The 23513-nt window shown below is 44.4% G+C and overlaps 1 protein-coding gene across 2 annotated transcripts in view; it reads left to right on the top strand.

Annotated features, from left to right (window-relative positions):
- The window catches only part of A1CF (APOBEC1 complementation factor), an 82688-nt gene that overhangs the window by 28186 nt on the left and 30989 nt on the right, over positions 1-23513 (top strand). For both annotated transcript variants that reach the window (XM_072803727.1, XM_072803726.1), the window contains exons 3-5: positions 13408-13542; positions 15663-15793; positions 20948-21186. In XM_072803727.1, the coding sequence (XP_072659828.1) occupies positions 13408-13542; positions 15663-15793; positions 20948-21186 (505 nt within the window). The remainder of the gene's footprint in view (positions 1-13407; positions 13543-15662; positions 15794-20947; positions 21187-23513) is intronic.

The raw sequence follows: 23513 nt of genomic DNA, 5'->3' as shown, positions 1-23513 counted from the left end.
AAGAGTAGAGGGGGATTTCTATTTCGTCCTTTATGCTTTCAGAAGCACAATTTCCATGCCAGTCTGCTAACTATATTTTCTGACTCAGAGCTCAAGTAGAAGGAAGGGATCAAAGCGAAGGAGAGGAGGCAGGGTGTGCTTGACCAATAGTCAGTACTGGACTCTCTGGGCCCAGCAGGTAGGCTCATCAGAGACATCCTTAATTCCATTGTTGGGCATCTCCCACCTGGCTCCACGCTCCTCTGCCCGGCCACTTCCCTGGGCCTCCGACTCCTTCTACACAGCTCTTTTTGACACACCAAGCAGCCCTCTTGGGGAAGACAGAAGAAACCCCGTGACTCCTACATGTGGCCAAACTCTAGTCCCCTAGAAGTACTCACACATTCTCTGACCGGTAAAACAGTTGCCAAAAAGCAACCGCCTTCTCACCAACATCAAAGCAGCAGAACCCATTGCTCTCACCATTGGGAATTTCAAGACTGAAACACCACACCAGCCTAATGTGTTCCCAAACACAGGGAATGCCTATCAAGCTCTCTGAGTGATTTCCTTATTTCTGCTGCCTCAGGTAAACTGAGATGCACCTCACAATTCCTCTCACTTGGTGGAAATTAGGATCCACAATTCACCACCATTCGTCATTTAGATGAACTCCAAAAACTCCTCTCAAATTCCTCCATTGCTTTCCTAAACTCAAGGATAGGGAGCGGGGAGGAGGTGTTCAGAAGAATGTTAAGCAATTATAGCAGCTTCTTGCTACCTTCTCATCCTGCTTGGTGGTCCAGGGGTTTGGTTTCATATCCAAACCAGAGGCCAAAAAGAGTCCCATCCATCTTAAAGTCCCATTGCAAACAAAATAGTATTTGGCCATTAAGTGATCATTAAAAAAAAAAAACAAAAAAAAAAACAAAAAAAAACAACTCTGCAGGACAGAGAACTGTAATATATTATTATAGCTATGTACAAAGTTTACAAATAATATATTTTTTAAAGACTCACATAGCAGTGGAGATAATCTTACAAACCAAACACTAGGAGTTAAGAACATTTGCACTATAGAGGAAGAGAAACCAATAGGACTATTTTACTTTCATAATTAAAAATGTTTCCCAATAAAATAGCCCCAAAAATATATGATCGATCTGCATATTACTTTGAACTTATATATTCAATTACATTCAGAAAATGTTAATAATGAAACCACAAGTTAATAGCAACTAAGTAATAGTAAACATTTAGTGGGCACCTCTATTCTAACTAGTTTGTATAAATTCATTCATTTAATCCTTACAACAACACCAATCATCTCCAGTTTCCAGATAAGAAAAACAAGGCACAAGGAGGTTAGGTACCTTGCCCAGGATTTACAGGCTATAATTACACTGCTACTGGCCAGAACTTCCAGCAAGATTTACAAAACTAAGAGCTATTAAAGTACGATCTTTATGATCGAAATTTTAGAGATTAGCATGACAGGACATGCAAAAAAATATTTTGTGAGCCTAAACTTTTAACAGGATTCACTTTGAGTAGCACTATTTCTTTGCTACCAGAATGACTAATTGGGAAATGACTAATTCAGAAATTCTTCCATAATGTAAAACCTAGAATTCTAAAACCTAGCTATCCAGATCTAATGCCTCTAATCAAGATCTAAATACATAAACGACTCAATCATTTTGAATGAATTGAAAAAATCCTCCTGATTCGGCTGCAGAGTACAGGAAGTCACCCAAGACTTCAAATTGGAGACCTGTGAGTTAGCCTGCTCTTTGCCACAGGCAAGTTGTATGATCTTCAACGTGTACCTTAATCCCTCTCACCCTTAATTTCCAGAATACTGGCAAGGTCCTACCCCCACTCTACTAGTCATGGTGTTGCAATCCTGGTATCTGCTCAATCTAGTCTCTGGTCAGCAGCCTGGATTAACTGGCTCGAAGAGAAGAGCACATGGGAGGTACAGCCCCAGTGTTTGGGGATTTAGGGGAGACTCTTCAGCCTTTTCCATACATACATCAGCCTTCAAAAAAGAGGGCAGCATCAGGTTTCCTTTTTAAAAAATCTCTGCATAGTGCTTGCTTCGGCAGCACATATACTAAAAAATCTCTGCACAAAAAGTTAAAGAAACATCTTAAGACAATTCAGGGAGCATACCCATAAAAAGACCATTTAAAATTTTATGGTATTTGCTAAATTAGGTTTTTTTTTTTTTAATTAGGTTTTGAAGGATCTATTTTTGTTGGATCTTCACAGCCTCTGAGATTGAACATGAATACTTGCAAAACAAGAATTCGAAAACCAGAGAGTAACTCATTTGTGCTCTCTTATCACTAGCAGGACAAATACAGCCGTCAAAAATAGAATTTTGCAGGTTACTTAATAACGTGAGCCAGTTTTATATGCCAACTGATGCAACACTTGGTGCCTGTGAGGGTTTGAATTATTTAAAATATATATATATACCACCAAGTACATCTTTGGATATTGATAGCTGGAAATTTTCCGAAGTACCTTGGAGAATAAAAGCAAGTTAATGCCATACCCTGTGTTTAGTCGACACTCAATAAATAATGATAAAAAGTGTGTAATGTTGACAAGTTAAACCTTCAGCTTCATACTTGCATCAGCGCCACATAGCCATATTTTGGAAGGAAGTATGCTGCGATATTACTTTGTCAACAGTCTTTGTCTCCAGACAATGGAATTGTGTGTGGTGCTTTTTTCCCCCAACTTTTTCATTCTTAACTGAACTTGCCAGGTTTCCTAAAACAAATATAGTTTTGAGAGTCAAAGAGAAAAAATCAGATTATGCTAATCCTTTCTCCAAGAATGCGTTAATGATGTGGGTCATAGGCTCTGACCTATGATGATCATTCCATCTGGAATTTTCTCCTTAATGCCAGAAAAACACATTTTCATAGATGAGCATTTTCAAAAAACTTCCCACCCAAAGTGTGATGAGTTTACATCAATTTTAATTCTAGTAAAACTAAAACTAGAAATATATTTAATAAAGATCACCCTCAAGTAGTCCAAATATTTTTAAAAGTAGGATACTTTGTCACGTTATTTTAAAATATTTATCATATGTATCATGTATTTACCATACTTACATATTATTTCTAAATAATTTAAAATCTGGTGTGTATTAGCATTGTTGTCCCATTACCCTGATAATTTTCTAAAAATCACTATGACACAAAGTTTTATGAAGTATGACAGTCCCGTTGTCTTTAGTATGCATAAAGGATTTTTTATTTTTCTGTTTTGTTTCTTTAGTCCCTCTTATTGAAGACAATGTGTTAGTGGAAAGCCTTGGGATTATAGAAGTATAAGATGTAGCATCTGCCTTAAAATGCATACAAAGTAGTTGGGATGAAAGTGAGTTTATCCAAAATTAAAAATGGTGACATAAGACCCATTAAGTGAGCAATACAGCTGTGAGTGCCCCCTTTCTGTATGGAACCATAAAACTGACCATGCCCTGACCTAATGAGTGGAGACAAATATTTAGACATAAGGATGCCTATCAGAATGGAATTTATAATGTCAAACATTAGATATATCCTAAAGGTCCAATAAAATATTATTCGTCACATAAAATAGGGTCACCTTCCTATTTCTCAATTATATAGACACGTAGAACTAGAATTTCAAAGAAAGACATAGAGAGACATCCAAACAAGAATGTTCACCTAAAAATGGGAATGTAAAACTGTATATAGCTTCTAGATAATATTCTGAGAAATTCTTTACACACAGTAAAACTACTGGAAAATAATAAAACATAATTACTGATTAGAGTGTTTTTTCTTGCTTGATGCTCTTTTTTCCCAAACTTTCTATAATGAGTATGGACTATTTTTATTATAAGGGAAAAAACATCTCATGAAGTGGAAACTGTTCTTAAGTGGCATTCAGTCGGCAGTCAAAAAATTGGGAAACTTTCATGGAGAAAACCTCATTACTGAAGGTACAGGACAGGTCCCTGGTCTTTGAAAGGCTGGTCTTTCAAATCTTTGTAATGATTTGACATTTGCTTAATATTGATATCGTCCAACCTGTTCATTCCGCAGTCAGAAAACAAGCCCCAGGGTTAGTAGTCACAAGCCGGAGGCCAACCAAGGGAGCCAGGACTCCAATTTGGCCACTGCAGGTTTTTGTTGACTGCAGGCTACAAGTAATTTTTCTCTTTTTCAAAGAGTTGTCTTTTAACAAGCCAAAAATATCAACTACCTGGCCCTTCACAGAAAAAAGTTTGCTGACCTCGACTCTAGGGCTTACGCTAGTACTTTGTTTGAGAAGCTAATCCACAGTTTCTAATGCAAAGTCCCCACAGCATGAATGAGGGTTTAAACTCCCTTCTAGAAGCAGGTATGCCCTCTTGGTTCCAACCGCTCCTGCAGCTCAAGCCTGAGACCTCATTCACTCAGCCCTCCGCTGACTCCACAAAGAGGGACACGGTTCCTGCCTTCATGAAGATTGTCCTCAAGGGGAGGCAGAAAATAATCTAGTAAAGGAACCCCAAAAATCCCAGCTCATGGTCAGTGCCATGAGTATCATAAATCGGGTGGTGTGACAGAGAAAGCAGGTGACCCTTTTCAAGCAAGAGGACACTGATGCTGGCACTTGGAGGACGAGCACAAAAAATGAACCCTCTAAGGAGTCAGAGACAAAACAGTGTCCGTAGCAGAGGCGGCCACCTGGACGGTACGCGTAACAGAATTATTTCTAAGGTGCACAGCATTTTTGAGTAGTAAAGACATTAGTATATCTTAATTTTGAAGACCCAGTGAGATTCCACCAGATAAATAAGAGAAATGAGTGGGCTCCATCCTCCCCCTTCTTCTATTAATCAGCCTTGAGGCTGGGATCCAGGGAACGGTTCCCTCAGCGAGAAACAAAATACAGCTTAATTCCCACCCCTCAAACTCTGCTTGCTGTGCATGTTCTCTTATGTGGAATTTCAATACGACCACAGATTTTAATTAGAGTTTGCTTATCTCCTCAACAAATATGTGCAAGTCATAAGGCAGAAAGGATAGTGCTAGATCCATATGCATGGAATTAGGATACCACCCTTCTCCTAGGGGTGCCCCAGATTAACTCCCTTCATCTCTCTGGTTTTGTACAAAGGGCTTCAATCATTTTACTTGGGGAGTTCTCAAGCTGCAATTTGTTTCTTATGAATAATGCAATGAAAATACACCACTTAGCGTCCCAGTGTTTACAACCGGCTTCATCTAGATGAGCACAGTGAGAAGCAGATGAAAGAACACTGTGGCATCGACATTCTTTTCCATCCACCGCACAAAAATCCTAGGAGCAGAAATAGGAGTTTGACTTCATGGTAAAATATAGCTTCCCAAGTCCTACTTTTACTTCCATTGCCTGATAGCACCTGCTCACGTCCCTGCTAGCGAAGGACTTCAGTCATTCACCAAGTGTGTTGACATTAATTCTTTAAATAGGTAGACTAAGCATGAGAACAGGATGGGGCCTGTAGGTCATCACAGACACGTGTTTCCCTCAGCTTATCAGCCCAGCCACCCACAGACCAGCTTTAAAACTCCTAAGAAGCCTTTGCTTCTACTAGCTTGGAATGCCAAAGCATGGCGTGGAAGACTCCAAATGAAGGAACAGCTCTGTGACCCTTTTTGTGGAAAATGTAGGCCTGTGGGCCTGACAGGTGACTGGAAATTCAGGATCCCAAGAAATAGAAATGTATTCCCGAAGCTATTTCTCCTCAAACAGCCTAGTAGAGAATTGGTTATAGATGAGCTCTTCCGTGGAAGGTTCAAAATGTTTGCACACTCTGAGAGCATTTTCCCCTCAACGAGAAGCACGCAGGGTTTTCCATTTAAAAATAGGTGGGAGCTTCATGACTCAGGCATATAGAAGCAAGGACAGCTCTCGGGGGCTGTGGAGTTTGCTTGCAGGCAAAGTCAGCATTTCTGAAATTGCTATTTAATACTGATCAAAATAAGTATTAAGCATTATCCAAATAAGTCTTTTTAGTAATGAACCAAATATAAGTGACTCTTCCTCTTCAGAACCTAAAACCCTCCCATGGGATTCAAAGCTAGCTAGCTAACATAGGCGAGGACAAAAACAGTCGGATCGCAATGCTACCCAATCGTGAGATTTGCACAGGATTTCAGCAGTTGTGCTTCTTTTTAACATCGTGTCAGAGGTGCAAGAGAGAGAGAGAGAGAGTAGAGAGGATGCTGAACGGGACAATGGCATCACATTAAATCACTTTGAATCTCAGAGTAAGAATTATTCTATGGCTGACCCTTGAACAGTGGGGGTTGGGGTGCCGACCCAGCCCCCACAGTTCAAAACTCTGCCTGTTAACTTTTGACCCCCCCAAAACCAGAATCACTATTAGCCCACTGCCGACCAGAAGCCTCACTGATAACAAGCACAGCTGATTAGCACACAGTTAGTATGTTGTATTATATATCCTGCCTTCCTATAATAAAGCCAGAGAGACGCTAAGAAAATCCTAAGAGAAAATATTTTTACAGCTCTGTTAAAAAAACAAAAAACAAAAAAATGCACGTAAATGGGCCTGTAGAGTTCAAATATGTGTTGTTCAAGGATCAACAGCATTTTGGATTCTCTTTCAAAACTTGTGATAAGAAAAAGTTAGTTGTGGGAGGAAGGTCTTGAACACCTCCCCAGCCCCTGCCCAGCTTCTTAAACACAGAGAACGGGACACGGGCTTAGAGGTTTTAGGAGGCAACAAGCCTAGCTGGAAGGCGGTCACGATTTCTCGCTTTGCAATTGTTTTTATAGTCACCTTCCAGGCGTGGGAAAGGATCCTGATACTGTGCTTATAAGAATGATTTATATTTTATATAGATATAGATATCTTTAAGAAAGGAAATCAGTGCAAAGAAAGTCAATTAGTAATAGAACAGGTGTCAAGCAGACCTATGCAACCGGAGAACACATTGATTTTTAAAATCCCTACAACATTCCCTTTTTAAGGGTCCTTTTTGACTAACTCATGAAACGGTCTCTGAACATCTTCCTGCCATCAACTGTGGGGGGAAGGGCAGCCTCCCTTTCACAAGCGTCTGACCCCCTTACATTGAGACCTTTGCTATTATAACCCGGTCAGCCCCGTCCCTCTATAAACCAAGACTTTAAAGTCAGGAAAGGCTAAGCACCTTGCCAAATCCCTCAGCTTGTCAGAACCTAAAACTCATGGGGGATTTGGTTAGGAGAATAATCACTGCATAAAATCCTCTCATGCTAAAAAAAACAAGTGCATTAGGTAGAATTCTTCTGGGCCTATGTTGAGAACATAGGACAGTAGGACAGGACAGGAGGGCAATCACCCAAACCAACGTTCTTCTTCTGCACGGGGGCAAATGTCTTCATTTGTATGTGGACAACTTTATATAATTTAACCAGATTTCCATCTACTATTACATTACTCAACTCAAAAAGGCAAATTTTATCTATAATAAAAAGTTGGATGGGCCTCTTGAATAAATTACATGCGCTGAAAGGTAAAAGTCCCAAATGGATAAAGGAGTCACCAAAGCTTTCACCCAGTTATTTCTGGGATGGAATGGAGAGGCCCTGAACACTGCAGGAGTGTGTCAACACACACACACACGCAGAGCCAAAAGGGAGCGTGAACACGGCAAATCTGGTCTCATGCAAGTAGGTGCTGTGCGGTTCCTCGTAAGGTGGACTTCATTGCAAAATGGGAATGCAGGGTCTTAGAAGTGAGTTGGCATTTCACTCTTCCTCTTTTGTAAAAACAGGCACACTCCAAAAAGTGTTTCTGATTTTGAATTTTGTGTCAGGATACCCTTGAATCTAATATTCCCATTCATTGGTCAAAAACGAGTATTATGAAAAGCTTTACGAAAGATAAGCTACACTTAAGGCTGTTTGCTTTTGAATACTTCAAATAGTGAGATACTGAATTCCGAAAGAGTAGTTTGCAGCACATAATGCTTTAAGGGAAAGGGCACGTATTACAGATTATTAAATGCATCATCTGATATCATAAATTAGTTCTGCCTCCATAAGACAGTGAACAACCTGAGATGCTATTAGGAATATTTTGCTAGGGAATAGGGTTTCAGTTGTCAGCTTTCCAAAGTGAAATGAGAACATGATTCTTAATTTGCTGAAAGTCATTTTCATGGAAGAACCACATTGAACATTTCTTTCCTTAAGATCAAATGTAAGGGCTCTGTGGAGAGTGAAACAAATAATTGTCAAGAGCCAAATCTACATGCATTTTTCTTTGTGATTTTTGCTATAAACACATGCCACCAATAATACGATTCAGAATCCATTAAATCAGCTATTTCTATTCAAGTTAATTCTAAAGGTAAACTTTTTCTCGCTTACAGAAGTGGAAAAGCCACAGGTTTTATATGGTAGTTACATGTTTTCTAATGTACAATAAAATGCGTACCTATTAAGATAAACCAATGGCCTATAAACCACCTAATATCTCACACACTGTACTTTCAGAAACACTAAACTATATCAGGATAAACCTAAATTTATATTTACCTATTATGTTCATGCTTTAGCTTTTCCTTCCTAGTTTCCAGATGTAGTCTCACATCTCTATAAATTTTAACATCCTATTTACTCAGCCTTTATACCACGATTATTATTGTTCCTCCTATTTTTAGAAAAATAATACCTAACATGCCTATTGGCTATGCTTTGTAAGTGCTGTAAAAAATAGAGCTAGTAAGGGTAAGGTCAAATTCCACAGCATATAAGTTAGAGAAACTCTGTTTTTTAAAATTTCCCAGCCTAAAATAGAGGTGGCCAACCTGAGGTCACTGATCTTATGATGTGAAGGTGAATGAATAATACGCAAGATAGATCATTATCTTCAGAATTAACAAAATGAGTGTTCCCCAGAGCACTGTCTGTTGGCCTCATGGGACAAAACGTTTCTTAGCAGACCAACGGTAAAATCACATCTAAGAGGACCCTTTTGGTTCATCTAAGTACTCTTAGATTTGCCCTGAAGTCTATGACACATGAGATCTATAGGTGGTATATAGGGGGAATAGAAATAATGTCTAATAAAGAACTTTATCCAATCTCACAAATCAATAACTGGGAAAACATGGTATTAAGTCACAAACTTCAAAAGACACAGTCCTGACACACATTCTCAATACACAGACATTGGCTGTTGAAAACAGTCTCCAAGAGTCTGGCCACAGAACCAATGTCCTGGGCATGGCCCTGGTGCTCGCCATGCTTGCAAAGGCGACAGATGCCACCGAGCACAAGTGGATTGTCCAGCACCCGAGCTAAGAGGAACAGAAATAAATAGAAACATAGCTGGTTGGAAAATGGCAACAGAGCATCTGAAAGCAGTTTAAGAAGGGAATGTACACAACTTCTTCCCCTTGGCAAGAAAAAACAAAGGACCAAAGAGAACCACAAAGTGGATTACAGATAATTTCCGAAGAGTCATTCAAGGAATGGAAATTACTGCTCAGGAAACTTAAGAGAACCAGACTGTATAGGGGTTTATTAATTAATCTCCTCCCAGGTTATAGATGGGCTCACTTAGAGGAGACAACAAACCATGTGGTCTCCATGTTTGGAGAAAGTAAAAAGTAGGCACAGCACAACACAAAGAATTATGAGACTCATAAGCCTGAGAAAAATGCCACCATGACTTTGGATGGCACGTGCGCCAGGAAATTCACCGCACTGGGAATCAGAGGACCTTCAGTCTAGTGTCATGCAACAAATTAAACCAGTGTGACTGCAGGCAAGTCACATGATATCTCTGGTCTCAGTTTCCTTATCTGCAAAATGAGCGTACTGGGTTAATATATGAACCAAAGAAAAGTATTAATACAAGCGTAGGCTTGGGATTCAGATTTTGTCTTTGTTACTTACAGTTTGAGTGACTTTGGACTCAGTCTATGCCTTGGATTCCTCATCTATAAAATGAATAGTATCATCCCCACAGCTTTGTTGAGGAGATTGAATGAGTTAATACATCAAAAGGCCCTGAGTCAATTAGAATTAACTGTTGTGGATTTTTGGGGTTTTTGTTTGTTTGTTTGTTTTCGCTGCTGTTACTATTACATGTAAGTAACAGAAGTCCACTCTGGCCGATTATGCAGAAAAGGAGTTCATTGAATGTTTGTGGAAACTTTAATTTGGAGAATTAGATTTAAGAGTAAGTGTTCAGGAGGGTTTTGAAGGTTTTTAGGAAACCACATTGCAAATCAGGAATGATAAGAAAATGTATCATGGGGTGCTCAACACTGAAGTTTGCACCGTTATGATTTCTGCACCAGCACTCAATTTTACTTTATTGCAACCATCACTATCCGAGCTGCAAAAGAAGCTGGAATAGCAAGTATTTGGCCTTTTTTAACTCTTGTAGAAAAATGCGATTTGGCTCAGATTCCCTGGATGTATAAAAAGGTCAGATGCCCGGTGGCCAAAATGAACTCAGTCCATTTGGTCTCATGCTAAGATTTATTGCTTACAATCATTTATGGAAGTTTGGGTGGTTTGATTCATCATCAAGAAGATGGTGTACATCATTTCTTAAAGACTCTATGATCCCATAGTGAATGGCTTAAAATATCTGTGCCAGAGGGACTTTCAAATACTCTTGATATATAAACTGAGTTACTAGGTAGGCGTAGGATCCAGTATGTGACTTACACCCACTGGATTTATAGTTAGAATTACGACCGCAATGTTTAATTTACATAGTTGAAAGTTTCTATCTATTTATGTGCCAGGAGAGGGAGTAAATGGTTTCCAAGTCTTTGATTAGAAAAATAAAAGTTCCCAAAGTTTAACGAACATTCTCTCACGAGAAACAAAAACCTATATTCTTCCTCTCTGAGCTATTAATACATGTGTGCTACTAGGGGAATGCATCCCACGAGAAGGACATCAGCCAGGAGGGGAAAGAACCATTATAACTGGGCTTTATCTATTTTAAACTCCTCAACTATAAAAACAGGGCCAGAAATACTAGCACTCCAGCTCCCAACTGTCCTTTCTGAGTAATGGACAGCTATTCTAATTCCATGACTAACGCCCAGCACTGTCTTAAATTGGCCTGGGCTGCCACCACTGGTGCATTCCAAGCCCAGTGGGCGGTTCGTAGAGCAGATTTCCCCCGTGAGTGGACTTCAGGGCGTCTCTGAACCAGCCAGACTCTGTAATCCCAAAAAAATACCCTTGGGGAATTTTTGTCAAGTGTTTATAGAAACCACAGAAAGACAATTAATAAGCTTTCCTGCCCAATCTTCTTGGCTCATAAGCAGAAGATCCTCCTATTAACGGGATGCGCACAAAAGAGTTCGGTGATATTTTTAGCAATTTTACCAAGAAAGAAAGTTGAAGGGAAAATTCAAAAGGTCAGTCTGTTGGTTGCCTATTTACTTTGAAACTATCAGACAAAGCCTGTCAAATCAGAAATTCTGGAATAGCTGCTTTAGTATTATGGGATGAAAATTTGTTTTTTTCAAACTGAAGAATAAAAATACTACCAAATTTATACACATTTATTCCAGTGATCCATTGAGTAGATTTCTAGACCTCTAGACATTTAGCATACAGAAATGGCCTCAGAGGGGTCGTCATCAACAAAATGGTCAGGGTCAGACAAAGCAGGTGGATTTTTAGTTTGGCAATAGAAATATACCCCCTGATAAGCAACGGACATCAACTATGTCCTTCCAAAACGTGTGTAATAGAATGATTGGAAATTGGAAAGGATTTTAAATGCAGCAGAGAGTTGCATGCAATTTAATGGCATGATCTTTTTTTTTTTTTTTTTCCTGAATGAGTATGTAAAGGTATGGATCTGTTATAAACAATTAGGCTTCCATATAACAAGGCAGATGTGGGGATTAAACTGATGGTCTCTGAAACCAGACTGCCTGGGTTCAAATCCTGGCTTTGCCTCTTCCCAACTACGTGACCTCAGCAAATTACTTAATCCCTTTGGGCTTCAGGGTTTTCTGTAAAGTGAGAACAGCAGTAGTCTTTAATCCGTTGAACAGTGACAGCAGTGTCTGGCGAGTGGTAAATGTCATACAGGTTTTGGTGAGAAAATAAGTAACTAGAACTTTTAATATATCTTTGAAAATATCAACTTCATGTTTTTCAGAAAATTCTTGGTTGAGATAGATCTCATTGAATCCTTAAGACATTTTTCTTCCCCTGGAAGAATAAAACATTTTATTTCTCAGTGGTACAAAAGTTATCGTTGCTGCTAGATGATTCCGCAAGAATATAGGGGGAAGAAAAAATGCAAGAGCTCTTGAGGCAAATATTAAAATATTTAGTGAAATAAGTAAACACCCAGTTGTTTGGAGGCAAAAAAAAATAATTGAGGTCGAATACCTTTCTGACACCTTTTTTTTAGTTTAAAGCAATATGATATAAATTAGGAATAAAAAAATGATCACAACTCTCCAGTTGTGACATAATTTACACTGTGAACCAAAAGCCTTTGTGCTAATACTTCTAAAATAATTGAAAAAGTCCCAAGTTGCTGTATATAAAGATTTAACAGTGAAACTGGAAGCTGCTCTATCTTTGATTTTAAACAAACTATCATATAAAACAATGTCTTTAAACAACTAACGTATGACTTTTAAGAATACACATAGAAAAGCAAACAAATTTAATTTCAAGTCCCTCACTGGCTACCCCTAACAGGAGCCAGTCCACTTCTTCAGATGTTCATCTTCACAATGTTTCTATTTAGGGGCTCACATGGCCTTGCTTGGCACATGAGACAGCCCAAATCCAGGGGGCCAAGAAGAGAACTAGAACTATTGACTGCATATCACATGCCTAGAACAGTGCCATGCATATTTGATGTATCATCTCCTTTAATCAAAAAGCCAATACTATCTCCTCTTTGATTATGATAATACTGAGGGTCTAAGAAATTAAGTCATTTGCCCAAAGCCCCAAAGCTAGTGAGTCATGGAGCCAGGCAGCCCAGCTCCAGAGCCCTTACTGACGCCCCACAGAGACTCCATGTTACAGCAGGGCCCTGGATTCACAGCACAGTCAGAGCCTCTGATAATCAGGCTTTGGTGAGTTTGAATGACAGTAATTAATCTGTCCAGCACTTTATGTGTTTTCACAACACTTCTCACAAGCAAGTTGCTGAAGCATGGAGCATGGTATTAAAATCCCCATAAAAAATAAAATAAAATAAATAAAATAAAATAAAATAAAATCCCCATAAAGGAGAACTTGATTTTATCCTCTGACCAGTTCACTATTACCTGCCAATGATAAATAGGTTCCTTATCATGATCATGAAAATAATTGAGGAACTTGAACTAAAGGTTTTATTGTTTTCTTCTCTGCCTCATACAATCCACCTGGAATTTGCAGGAAAATGGACAAAGAAAATATGGCGGCCCTCCACCGGGCTGGGATGCTGCACCCCCAGAAAGAGGCTGTGAAATTTTTATTGGAAAACTTCCCCGAGACCTTTTTGAGGATGAACTTATACCACTATGTGAAAAAGTGAGTCCAGAATTTAATATCTTTTCTTATCTTTCAAGGGAAAAATATTGCACACTTTGTTTAGCACTCATTCTTCTTGGTCGGTGGTGGCTTCTCTTCCAATTGCCATTCCTCAACATGGATAGGGCCAAACCCTTCCTGTTAGTGGCTGTCCCCTTATTGTCACTATAACAGGAAGACGTAGCTCTTCCTGTTATTTGACAGCTTGAACTACTGCTGCTGCTAACTTTCAAATTCTGATCCTTGATCTGTAGAGATGCACTGAGTTTGAGGCAAGATCCCATTCGATAATAATACAACAACCTCTCCAGAATAAGACATTGCTCCAACTTGACCTCTTAATTTGGCTTCCTAAAGCGTACTACGTTCCCATTCAAAGAGCGTGTGTGTGTGTTTGTCATGGCTCAAAGGTGTACCTAGACACTGACTCAGAATGAAATTTCCTTCCACAGGTTTGAATTTGTCTGCCCTAGTGCATCAATAAGATTAATAATGTGCTTTGTCAAAGTCATTATGTAATTAAGGAACATGTCCTTAGTTGTAATTCCAAGTCGCATATGGTCACTAAACCCAAAGTTACAGGGAGAACAGAAAATTAAAATTTATTTTCAATATTTTACCAAGCTGTGTTTCAACGACCACATTCCTGGAAAATTTAGAAAAATTCTAGTCTGGCTATTTCTTTCCCTAAATGCCAAAATCAGTTGTGTGTATGTGTATAACTCAGCCTCAGATTCAGAACTGCTCCTAATTTTATATGAATGACATCACTTGGCACATGCACAAATTATAAGGATTTAATCCTTTAAGAATTTTATATACTGAACTTGAAAATGAGCACCAAGAAACACCTGAAACAGATGAAGCATGCTTGAACTCTTTCTGAATGAGCCCGGGATAGATAAACGTCCACCACTGAGTACCCTGGGGTGGGGGAGGCTGGGTCAGGAGGTAACCAATCACTGAGGTAATAGCACACATTTAATAACACCTCTTCTCCCTGCATATGCCTCTCCTATCTATTAGGGCCACTCATCCTACAGCGGCCAGCAAGAATAAATTATTGAGTCTGGATTGCTGGAGAGCATTTGGGGTAACAGGAAGGAACAGTACGTAGGCAAAACAAAAGAGCTGGAGTCAGAGGGATAGAATGAGTGCCCGCCTTCTGTGGAGGTCCGGACCTTGGGCTGGTTATGTAAAACTAGCATCTACCTTCAGCCTACAGATAAAAAAAAAATATAATAAAAAATAAAATAAAATAAAATAAATAAAATAAAACAAGAATCTCCAGATCATCCTCTGAAACACATCTTCCCTTTGCATCTTGAGGTCATGGTGGGATAAAACTAAGAAATCAGTTAGCAAGGTTCCAAGTGAGCATCCTGGGTCTTTGTTTTAAATATCAGTGGTAGAGTATGACCAAATCTAGATTAAACTACAGAAACTTGAGAGGCCAAGGGAGAAGGCAAGGACTAATCTATCAAGAAACCGTGCTTCTGGGGCAGCCCGGGTGGCTCAGCGGTTTAGCACCGCCTTTGGCCCAGGGCGTGATCCTGGAGACCCGGGATCGAGTCCCACGTCAGGGTCCCAGCATGGAGCCTGTTTGTGTCTCTGCCTCTTTCTCTCTCTCTCGAATAAATTGTAAAGAAGAAACAGAAAAAAAAGAAAAAAAGAAATTGTGCTTCTGATGATAAACGCATTTTTAGGTCCCAAGGACAGCAGATAAATCCACAGATAATTGTGTGATGAAAGGCCATTTGCACTTTACGGGATGAGCACTGGGTGTTATTCTGTAGGTTGGCAAATTGAACACCAATAAAAAATAAATTTATTATTAAAAAAAAAAGGAAAGGCCATTTGCTCTGTCGAAAACATATTCTGTGAAGTCAAGCTGAAATGCATTTGTATGCGCTTTCTTTATTTAACTTGACTTTGCCCATGAGTCAGATAACAGATCTGAACCCAGCATGAAAATATGCAAACCATTCCCCACAGGATGCAAATGCCAAATATGGCAGAGATAAGACTTCAGAAAACAGTGTGTATGTGTGTGTGTGTGTGTGTTTTCATTTGGAAGCACAAATGGACAAACATGGATTCTCTCTTTCTTTTACTTGTAGATTGGTAAAATTTATGAAATGAGAATGATGATGGATTTTAATGGCAACAATAGAGGGTATGCATTTGTAACTTTCTCAAATAGACAGGAAGCCAAGGATGCAATCAAGCAACTTAACAACTACGAAATTAGGTAAGATCTACCTCTTGTGGTTAAAAAAGTGAAGCAGACAATGCGCCTGTATCTGTTCTTCCATCAAACTTATCTAATACAGTCTATGCAAAAGACAGCCAAACTGGACATTTAAAAAAAAAAAAAAAAAAGGAGTCTTTTCCTTGGTAAAAATCAATTTGATAAAATGTTTATTTAATGTCAACATTGCCTAAGGTACCAAGCTAAGTTTTGTGAAATGCTCAAAGAAACAAAAATCATTAATTCATCTGTTGCACGAATGTGCGTGTGATGGGCACTGTTCAAAATATTGGAAATTTCAAGATGCCTTTTCCTATCTTCGTCGTAAGCAAATGGAGATAGAAGATTTTTTAGGACTATGAAAATCATGAGGACTCTAAAAGAAGCAAATGAGACCAACAAAAAGCAGAACCAGACCTGTAAATACAGGGAACAACCTGATGGTTGCCAGAGGGGGGAGGAGGAGGGCTGGACAAAATGGGTGAAGGGGAGAGGGAGACACAGCCTCCAGTTATGGGGTAAGTCACCGGGACGAATGGCACAGCACAGGGCATGGAATCAAGGGTATTGTAATAGTGCTGTACGGTGCTGAGCAGAGGAAAATAGAGAAGCGGAATCACTGTGAAATGAATGTCACGTTGTGTGTCAGCTACACTTAAAAAAAAAATTAAGAATAAAAAAAGAAAACCACCTGTGAGGAGGTGGCCACTCTAACTTGGTGCATTTAAGAAAACAGTCTCCAGGGGCACCTGGGTGGCTCCACGGTGGAGAATCTGCCTTCGGCCCAGGCCGTGACCCCGGGGTCCTGAGATGGAGTCCCACATCCAGCTCCCCGCAGGGAGCCTGCTTCTCCCTCAGCCTGTGTCTCTGCCTCTCTCATGAATAAATAAATAAAATCTTTTTTGAAAAGAAAAAAAAATACTCTCCAGGAAAGTACAATTTTACCTGAGACTTGAAAGCAAAGAGCCAGCCAGGACGGCCAGGTCTGGAGGAGGATTATTCCGGAGAATAAGAACAGCGAGTGCCAAGTCCCCCAAACGAGAACAAGCTCAATGTGTTGGAGAACAAAGCCGAGGAGGTAGAAACAGAGAGGAGACCTGAGGGCAGCGTCGTCTGAGAGCCTTATGCTCCATGATTCAAGATCTGCCTTCTGCTCTAATAAAAAGGGAAAACATTCCATTAGATTCATGTGTTTTTTGTTTTTGTTTTTTTAGATTCATGCTTTTTAAAACAGAACTCTGGCTGTTGGATGCAGCATGGACTGTAGCAGGGAAGCCAGAGGGAAAGCGGGGAGTAGTCTAGGTCTAGACAAGGGATTGCAGCAGGTGCACAGGGGCTGGTGGTGCAGGTGCCGCAGGGGTCGGGCCTGGGGTCCGGCCCGGAGGTTGAACAGACAAGACCGGCTAAACATTGGATTTAGAGAGTGTGAGCGGTGTTAGAACTCAGGGAGGAAGGCGAGGATGTTGGTCCCAGCATCTGTGGATGAGGCGGTGCCCTTGAGGTGGGAAGACCGGAGGAATAGCCGGGACGTGGGGAGCTCAGTTTGGGGGAAGTCACAGTTGAGATTCGCATGAGACTTCCCCGGGGGAGCTGTTGAAGAGGGGACGGCGTGTATGATGTCAGAGCCAGGAGAGAGGTCGCAGGGCCAGCCAGACTTGGATGATATTGCAAATCATGGGACCAGTGGAAGCTTCCAGGGCATAATTGACCCTGTGCAGTCAATTAACTGGATTTTATCAACTGGAAACGGGGCCAACGTATGAAATTGCCTGAGTCCTACAAGCTTCACCTACGGACGGAATTGTCCTAAATCATCTCTCAAAGGAAGCCCTGAGCCCCCTGGAAGAGAGACCCGTACAGCGGTTGAAAAGCAACAGCTTTGGGGTCGGACAGGCTTCACCCAAGTGCCGGCGAGTGGCTTTACCTCCCCGAGCCTCAGTGTCCTCATCCCGAAAGTGGGGCTACCACTAGGACGCACGTCAGAGCGGTGATTGGGGGGATACTATAGACTTTTAGACGTTTACCCCGGCGTCTGGAACACAGTAATGGGTCGAAGAATGATGGACCTCTTACATATTAGCACATTCAGCAATTCTAAGAAATAATTTTCATATGTTTCTGCGTCTCAAAACTGATGTCATCCTCAGCGTGAATACAGAGGGCTTCCCTGCCATTTATTTCCTCTCACTCCCTCAAGGCCCTAAATAAGTCCTGCATTATTGTCCTTAGAATTCTGTAAACCAGTTACTGGGTCATGTTTCTTCAGTCCCTTAGTCACAAAAAGACAGACTGGACTGGCAACCAGCGTGGCCTGCCCACTCAGGCCGCGGGTCAGATCGTGGAGCAGAGTTTTGGAGGGAAGTCCTGGGAGTTCCCCTCCCACGCAGGCCTCCAGGGAGCCAGGGGAGCTGCGTCTGGTGTTCGGGGGGTTGTCTGGCGTGGGAACCAGGCGACCAGAGCAGATTAAATCCTGGGACCTCTTCCAGCAATGGTTTTAGCGTCAGCACCTAACTACTCACACGCTCTGGGCGTCTGGTGTGGAGACGACCTAGACGCAAGCGTTTGGGGAAAGGGCCACGGAAAGCCCTGGGTCAACGTAGCCTTTTGGTATGACAGGTGCAGGGCGGCGGGGATCGGAAGAGGCCCCGCTCCTTGGTCCCGCGTGGAGCCCCGGCAGCCTAAGCGTGAGGCTCATTCTCAAAACGGATGCGGACCTGGCCACGCAGGTAGGCCGCGCAGGTGGCCGCGTGTGCTGACGCTCCGTTCCGCGTGGGCCTGCCCCTGCCTCTGCAGGACGGACAGGGTGTGAGACGGGGACACCAGGGACGTGTGGCAGTCAGAGATGTGCGACGGCACCCTGTGAATGAACTCCGGCGGCGGCGTCTACGAGACATGAAGATGGGCCGCCCTCCTGGCCATTCCCAAAATATAGGTGATGCAGGCAAAGCTCACATGCGCCGAGGACGTTCGCTGATGATTACGGTGGAGGGACCGGGGTTGGGGGGACACATCACAAAGCATCTGGAAGGAGCAAGCTGGGGGCCACATTCCAGTCAAAGTCCGGCTGGACACCAGAAGCGAGGGGAGGCTGAGAGGCGCCCTATGCATCGAGGTGCGGGGTGCACAGGACCCGCCGGGGGGAGCGGAGACCCCACGCGCCAATCCCAGCCACGTCCACTCTGCCCCCACCAGTCCCGCCAGGGAGCACCTTCCCTGCAGAGAGGGGGGCGGACCTGGATCTGCTCTCAGCCGCTACGTCTCGGGGTAGATAAGGCCCGCACCCCGGAGAAGCCCCAGAGCCGTCCTATCATCGTCTTCATCATCATCAACTATGCACGGGCTCTGTCTAAACGCCGGGCTTCGGGAGCCGTCCACGCGTGCCCTCGGCCTGCGAGCGCTGGCTGTTGGTCACCAAGCTGTCCTGGGAACGCGCCCGACCGACCACACAAACTTAAAACCAGGACACGGAGATTCCAGGTTCCACCTGCCGGTCGCTGACACCTGGCAAGCCCTCCATCAAAAATAATAGGATTGCTAAAGAAATAATATTTTGGAATACAGGGAGTTTTTTTTTTTTAAGTTAAAAAAAAAAAAACCTGAAATATTCCTTCAGTCCCCCCTTCCCTTCCTGCAAGGAAAAGCACATTCCTCGGGCCACGTTCAGCGGGCGGCAAGGGCCGCGTCGCAGCTCTGACACGTGGTCCCCAGGTCCTCGGCGAGGCAGGGAGGGCGAGCGGGGCGGAGGCCCAACCCCACTGAGGCCGCCAGCGCCGGGAAAGCGGAGTGCTTCGACGTGCAAGTCCTTTCTGTGAAAGGAGCTTTCCCCATTTTAATGACTGTACTAACTTCCTGTTATTACAAAAGCCACACAACAGCCCAAAAAAAGGCAATAAAAGTTCACACCTTCCGTCCACAATCCCACTGCCTCCAAGATAATCACTACGTCGGCTTTTTTTTTTTTCTTTTTTTTTTTTTTTTTTTTTCCGCTTTCTACTTTGCATGGTCTTCCTAGGTTTTCGGTACAGCATTCATCAACATGGACTCATATTCGTATCTTGACATCCTTTTTTTTTTTTTAAGCCAGTAGCATCTCATGAGCTGATTTTTTTTTTTTTTTTTTTTTGTGAGCTGCTGTTTTAACCAATAAATATTCTCCTACGCTACTGCGCTCTCGAGCAGTCTACGGTGTCAACGCTCATCTTTAATTTAGCAGCGAGTCTCAGCCGGAGCAGTAGCGTCCAGCCCAGGGGACACGTAGAAAGGTGAAGAGGCATTCTCAGATGACCCAGGGGGTGGCTGTTAGCTCGTGGTGCACCGGGACCCGAGGCTACAGCCAGACTACGGGCACGAGGGGGCAAGGCCCCGCCGCAGGGTCAACGTCATCTCAGCCACCAGGCATCAGACCGGTTCCGGAGGGGGCGTATTTTGATTTCCAATCTGGGGACTATTTTAAATCATAGCAGCGAATGTCCTGATGCAAGATTGTTGGTGTTCATCTCTTGGCTAGACACACTTTCCCAGAAGGGGCACTATATGCCCCAAAATCATACACAAAAGGTTTCTGATGCATTTTCCCCGAGCACCCCCGCTTCCCAAGAGCTTCCTCTGCACCTGCCGGTGGAGGAACGCATGCAGGTGCCCTCGGCGGCCCCGCGTGGAAGGGATGGGAGGGACCCGAGAGTCCGCGGGAGAACCCCAGCCCTCCCCGTCTACAAAACCTTAAGCAGGTCGTTGAGTTTCTCGGGGGGTGGGGGGTGTCTCCAGCCTTCCTCCAGCACCTGCCCTGCCCACCTTCCTCGGCTAGGTCAAATGCGATAATATGGGAAAACCTGCCCAGCATAAGGGATCATTTCTTTTTTTAAAAAAAGATTTTATTTATTTATCTGAAAGAGAGAGACAGCATACAAGCCAGGAGGGAGGGGGAAAGGGAGAGGGGGAGGCAGCCGCCCCGCTGAGCAGGGAGCCCGACGTGGGGCCCCGTCCCAGGACCCCGGGGTCACGGCCTGAGTCGAAGGCAGACCTTGGCCCATGGAACCCCCCAGGTGCCCCATGAGGGACAATTCCTAGGGGCAGTTGTGTCGGAAGCCCCACTCACGCGGGGGTCCCTGCCAAGAATAAAAAGTGCCTGCCTCCGGTTTTGTTTTATTTTTGCAGAAACGGGCGCCTCCTCGGGGTGTGCGCCAGCGTGGACAACTGTCGGCTGTTTGTGGGGGGCATCCCGAAGACCAAGAAGAGAGAAGAGATCTTAGCAGAGATGAAGAAGGTCACCGAAGGCGTCGTCGACGTCATCGTCTACCCGAGCGCCGCAGATAAGACCCGAAACCGGGGCTTTGCCTTCGTGGAGTATGAGAGTCATCGCACGGCTGCCATGGCCCGAAGGAAGCTGCTGCCAGGTGGGCACCCCGTCCCCAGGGAGCCCCACCTGCCGCCTGCGCTGGGTACCGGGTGGGGACACGGGCGCTGGCTGCCTCGTGGGCTCCCGAGGGGCTTCCGTGGGCTTCCGAGCCCTCCTGTCCCCTAGGTCACGGTACACTCGGGCCCCCGCAGCTTTCACCCATGAGGTTTACCCATGAGGTTTTGAAAACCATGCGTGGAGTGTAACACGTGTGCACTGGGGGGACCCCGAGCCACGAGCCTGACCCTGTGGCGAAGCGTCACAGTGGAGGATGGCCTCAAAAGTGAGCATGTGCCTGGGTGGTCCGCGCGGCTGCTAACAGGCCTGCTAGAACTGGAGCCCGGTGTCCCTCACCGTGGAGGATGAGCCTGACGGTGACGCTGCCCGGCGACTCCGCCGTGGCTAACAGGCCTGTGGCCCTCCAACGGCAGGCACCTGCTGGGTGCTACCACCACGGGGTGGGCCCATCTGGGCAATGACCGTCAACCCTGTGTGTAAAGGCCCCCACCCCAGGGCCCTGCCTCGGTCAGGCCGGCCTCGGGAAATTGTTGAAAATCCTCTGCTCGTTCTCAAACAGTCACTAAAACTCACACAAAGGTATTCGACTTAAGGTATTAAGTCAAATCAATATTAAAACAAGGGGATTTCAAGAATGACGCAATGGGAGACAGTGGAATCAATTCCTCTCCCGAGCACCATGGAAGAGCCGCCAGAATTAGAGACAAAACCAACACCACCTATAGGGTCCCTGTACATGTTCTTGTTTTTCTTTGAGGTTTTATGCATTTACTCATGAGAAAGGCAGAGGCACAGGCAGAGGGAGCAGCAGGCCCGATGCGGGACTCGATCCCGGGACCCGGGGGTCACGCCCTGAGCCAAGGCAGATGCTCAACCGCAACCATCCAGGTGCCCCCCACCTCCGCCCCGTACACATTCTTAAAAACGAACCAGACTGAGCAAGTCACGGGGATGGAAGGCGCAGCGTAGGGCACACAGTGGGATCGCAGTAGTGCCGTACGGTCACAGGCGATAGCGACTCTCGTGGGGAGCACAGCGTAACGCATACAGTTGACCAGTCGCCACGTCGTGCCCCTGACACGAAGGTAACGTGAGCGTTGACTCTATTTAAACCATAAAAAAAAAAAATTTAACTCGATCAGAGGCTAGAAGTTTTCAAAATTGGAAGATGGGAATGACTTTTTTATTTAAGAGATTTTTTATTTAAGAGATTTATCTATTGATGGGGGGAGGGGCAGAAGGGAAGGAAGAGGGAGAGACCCGGGTCTTGGGCTCCCGCCCCTGAGATCACGACCTGAGCAGAAACCGACAGTCAGGGGTCACCTGACCGAGCCACGCAGGTGCCTCGGGAGAGATCTTATTAATATCTTCATGAAGGCAGCTAAAGTGAGAGGGCAGGAGACAGCCCCCCCCCCCCCAGATTGCCGGACCCATTACCGAGATGGGTATTTTTAAGGACGATGCTTCCGCGGGCAGACCCTGAGCGGCGCGGGTGCAGAGCACCCCTGATGCTCCTCAGCAGGCGTCCTGAGCCCCTCGGCGAGCCCCCCTTTGGTGCCCTCTTTTCTGCCGTGAAGAAGTCCCCTGTGTCCATCCTGATGTCAGACTATGGTTGGAGTCTAAAAACATGTATTGCTGAACGTAGACTCTTGCCAAAAATTCCAGGTTATTCTCTGAGCCCTGCTCTCTTTTGGAGGTACCCCGCTGTTCACCTGCTCCGCCCCGACCGTCACCACCAGATTACTCATGTTCCCCCAAATCTCACGTCGTCCTTTCCAGGATTAGGGCAAGCACTAGGAACCGGGGCTGAATGGTGCTGCTCGCCCGCTGCGCGCTGCAGGGGAGACCGGACTCTGCGGCCGTTCCTCAAGGCTCCAGCCCCTCCCAGCCGTACCTGCCACCGCCACTTCCCGGCAAGCCCCTTCTCTGCAGCGGGACAGACCCCCCTGTGGTTTAGGCCACGCTGATTCTCGTCTCGTTTGTTCCGAAAGCTGCGTCCCCGCTGGAGCGACCCGCGCCCTGCCCCCTGCGCCGCCCCGGCCTTCAGGGCCCAGCCCGGCCCGTGGCAGCCCACGCCCGCTGCCTCTCTCCGTCACCTGCGCCACCAGACACGTGCAAGCTTCTGGGGGGCCTCGCAGTGAGAGAGGCTCGGGAAGGGGAGAAAAAGAGTTTCCGGGGCCAGACCCGAGTTCCCAGAGCACCTGCCCTCCGCCAAGGAAAGTGCACGTGGCCGGGCAGAGCCTGTGTCTCGGGGTGCGGCGGGCCTGGGCGGGCAGCGGCCCTCGCCTCCCGGGGAGCCCTCCACGG

This window comes from Canis lupus, chromosome 27, assembly GCF_048164855.1.
Source record: "Canis lupus baileyi chromosome 27, mCanLup2.hap1, whole genome shotgun sequence".
Classification (NCBI taxonomy): Eukaryota; Metazoa; Chordata; class Mammalia; order Carnivora; family Canidae; genus Canis; species Canis lupus.
This window is presented reverse-complemented; position numbering and strand designations above follow the sequence as displayed.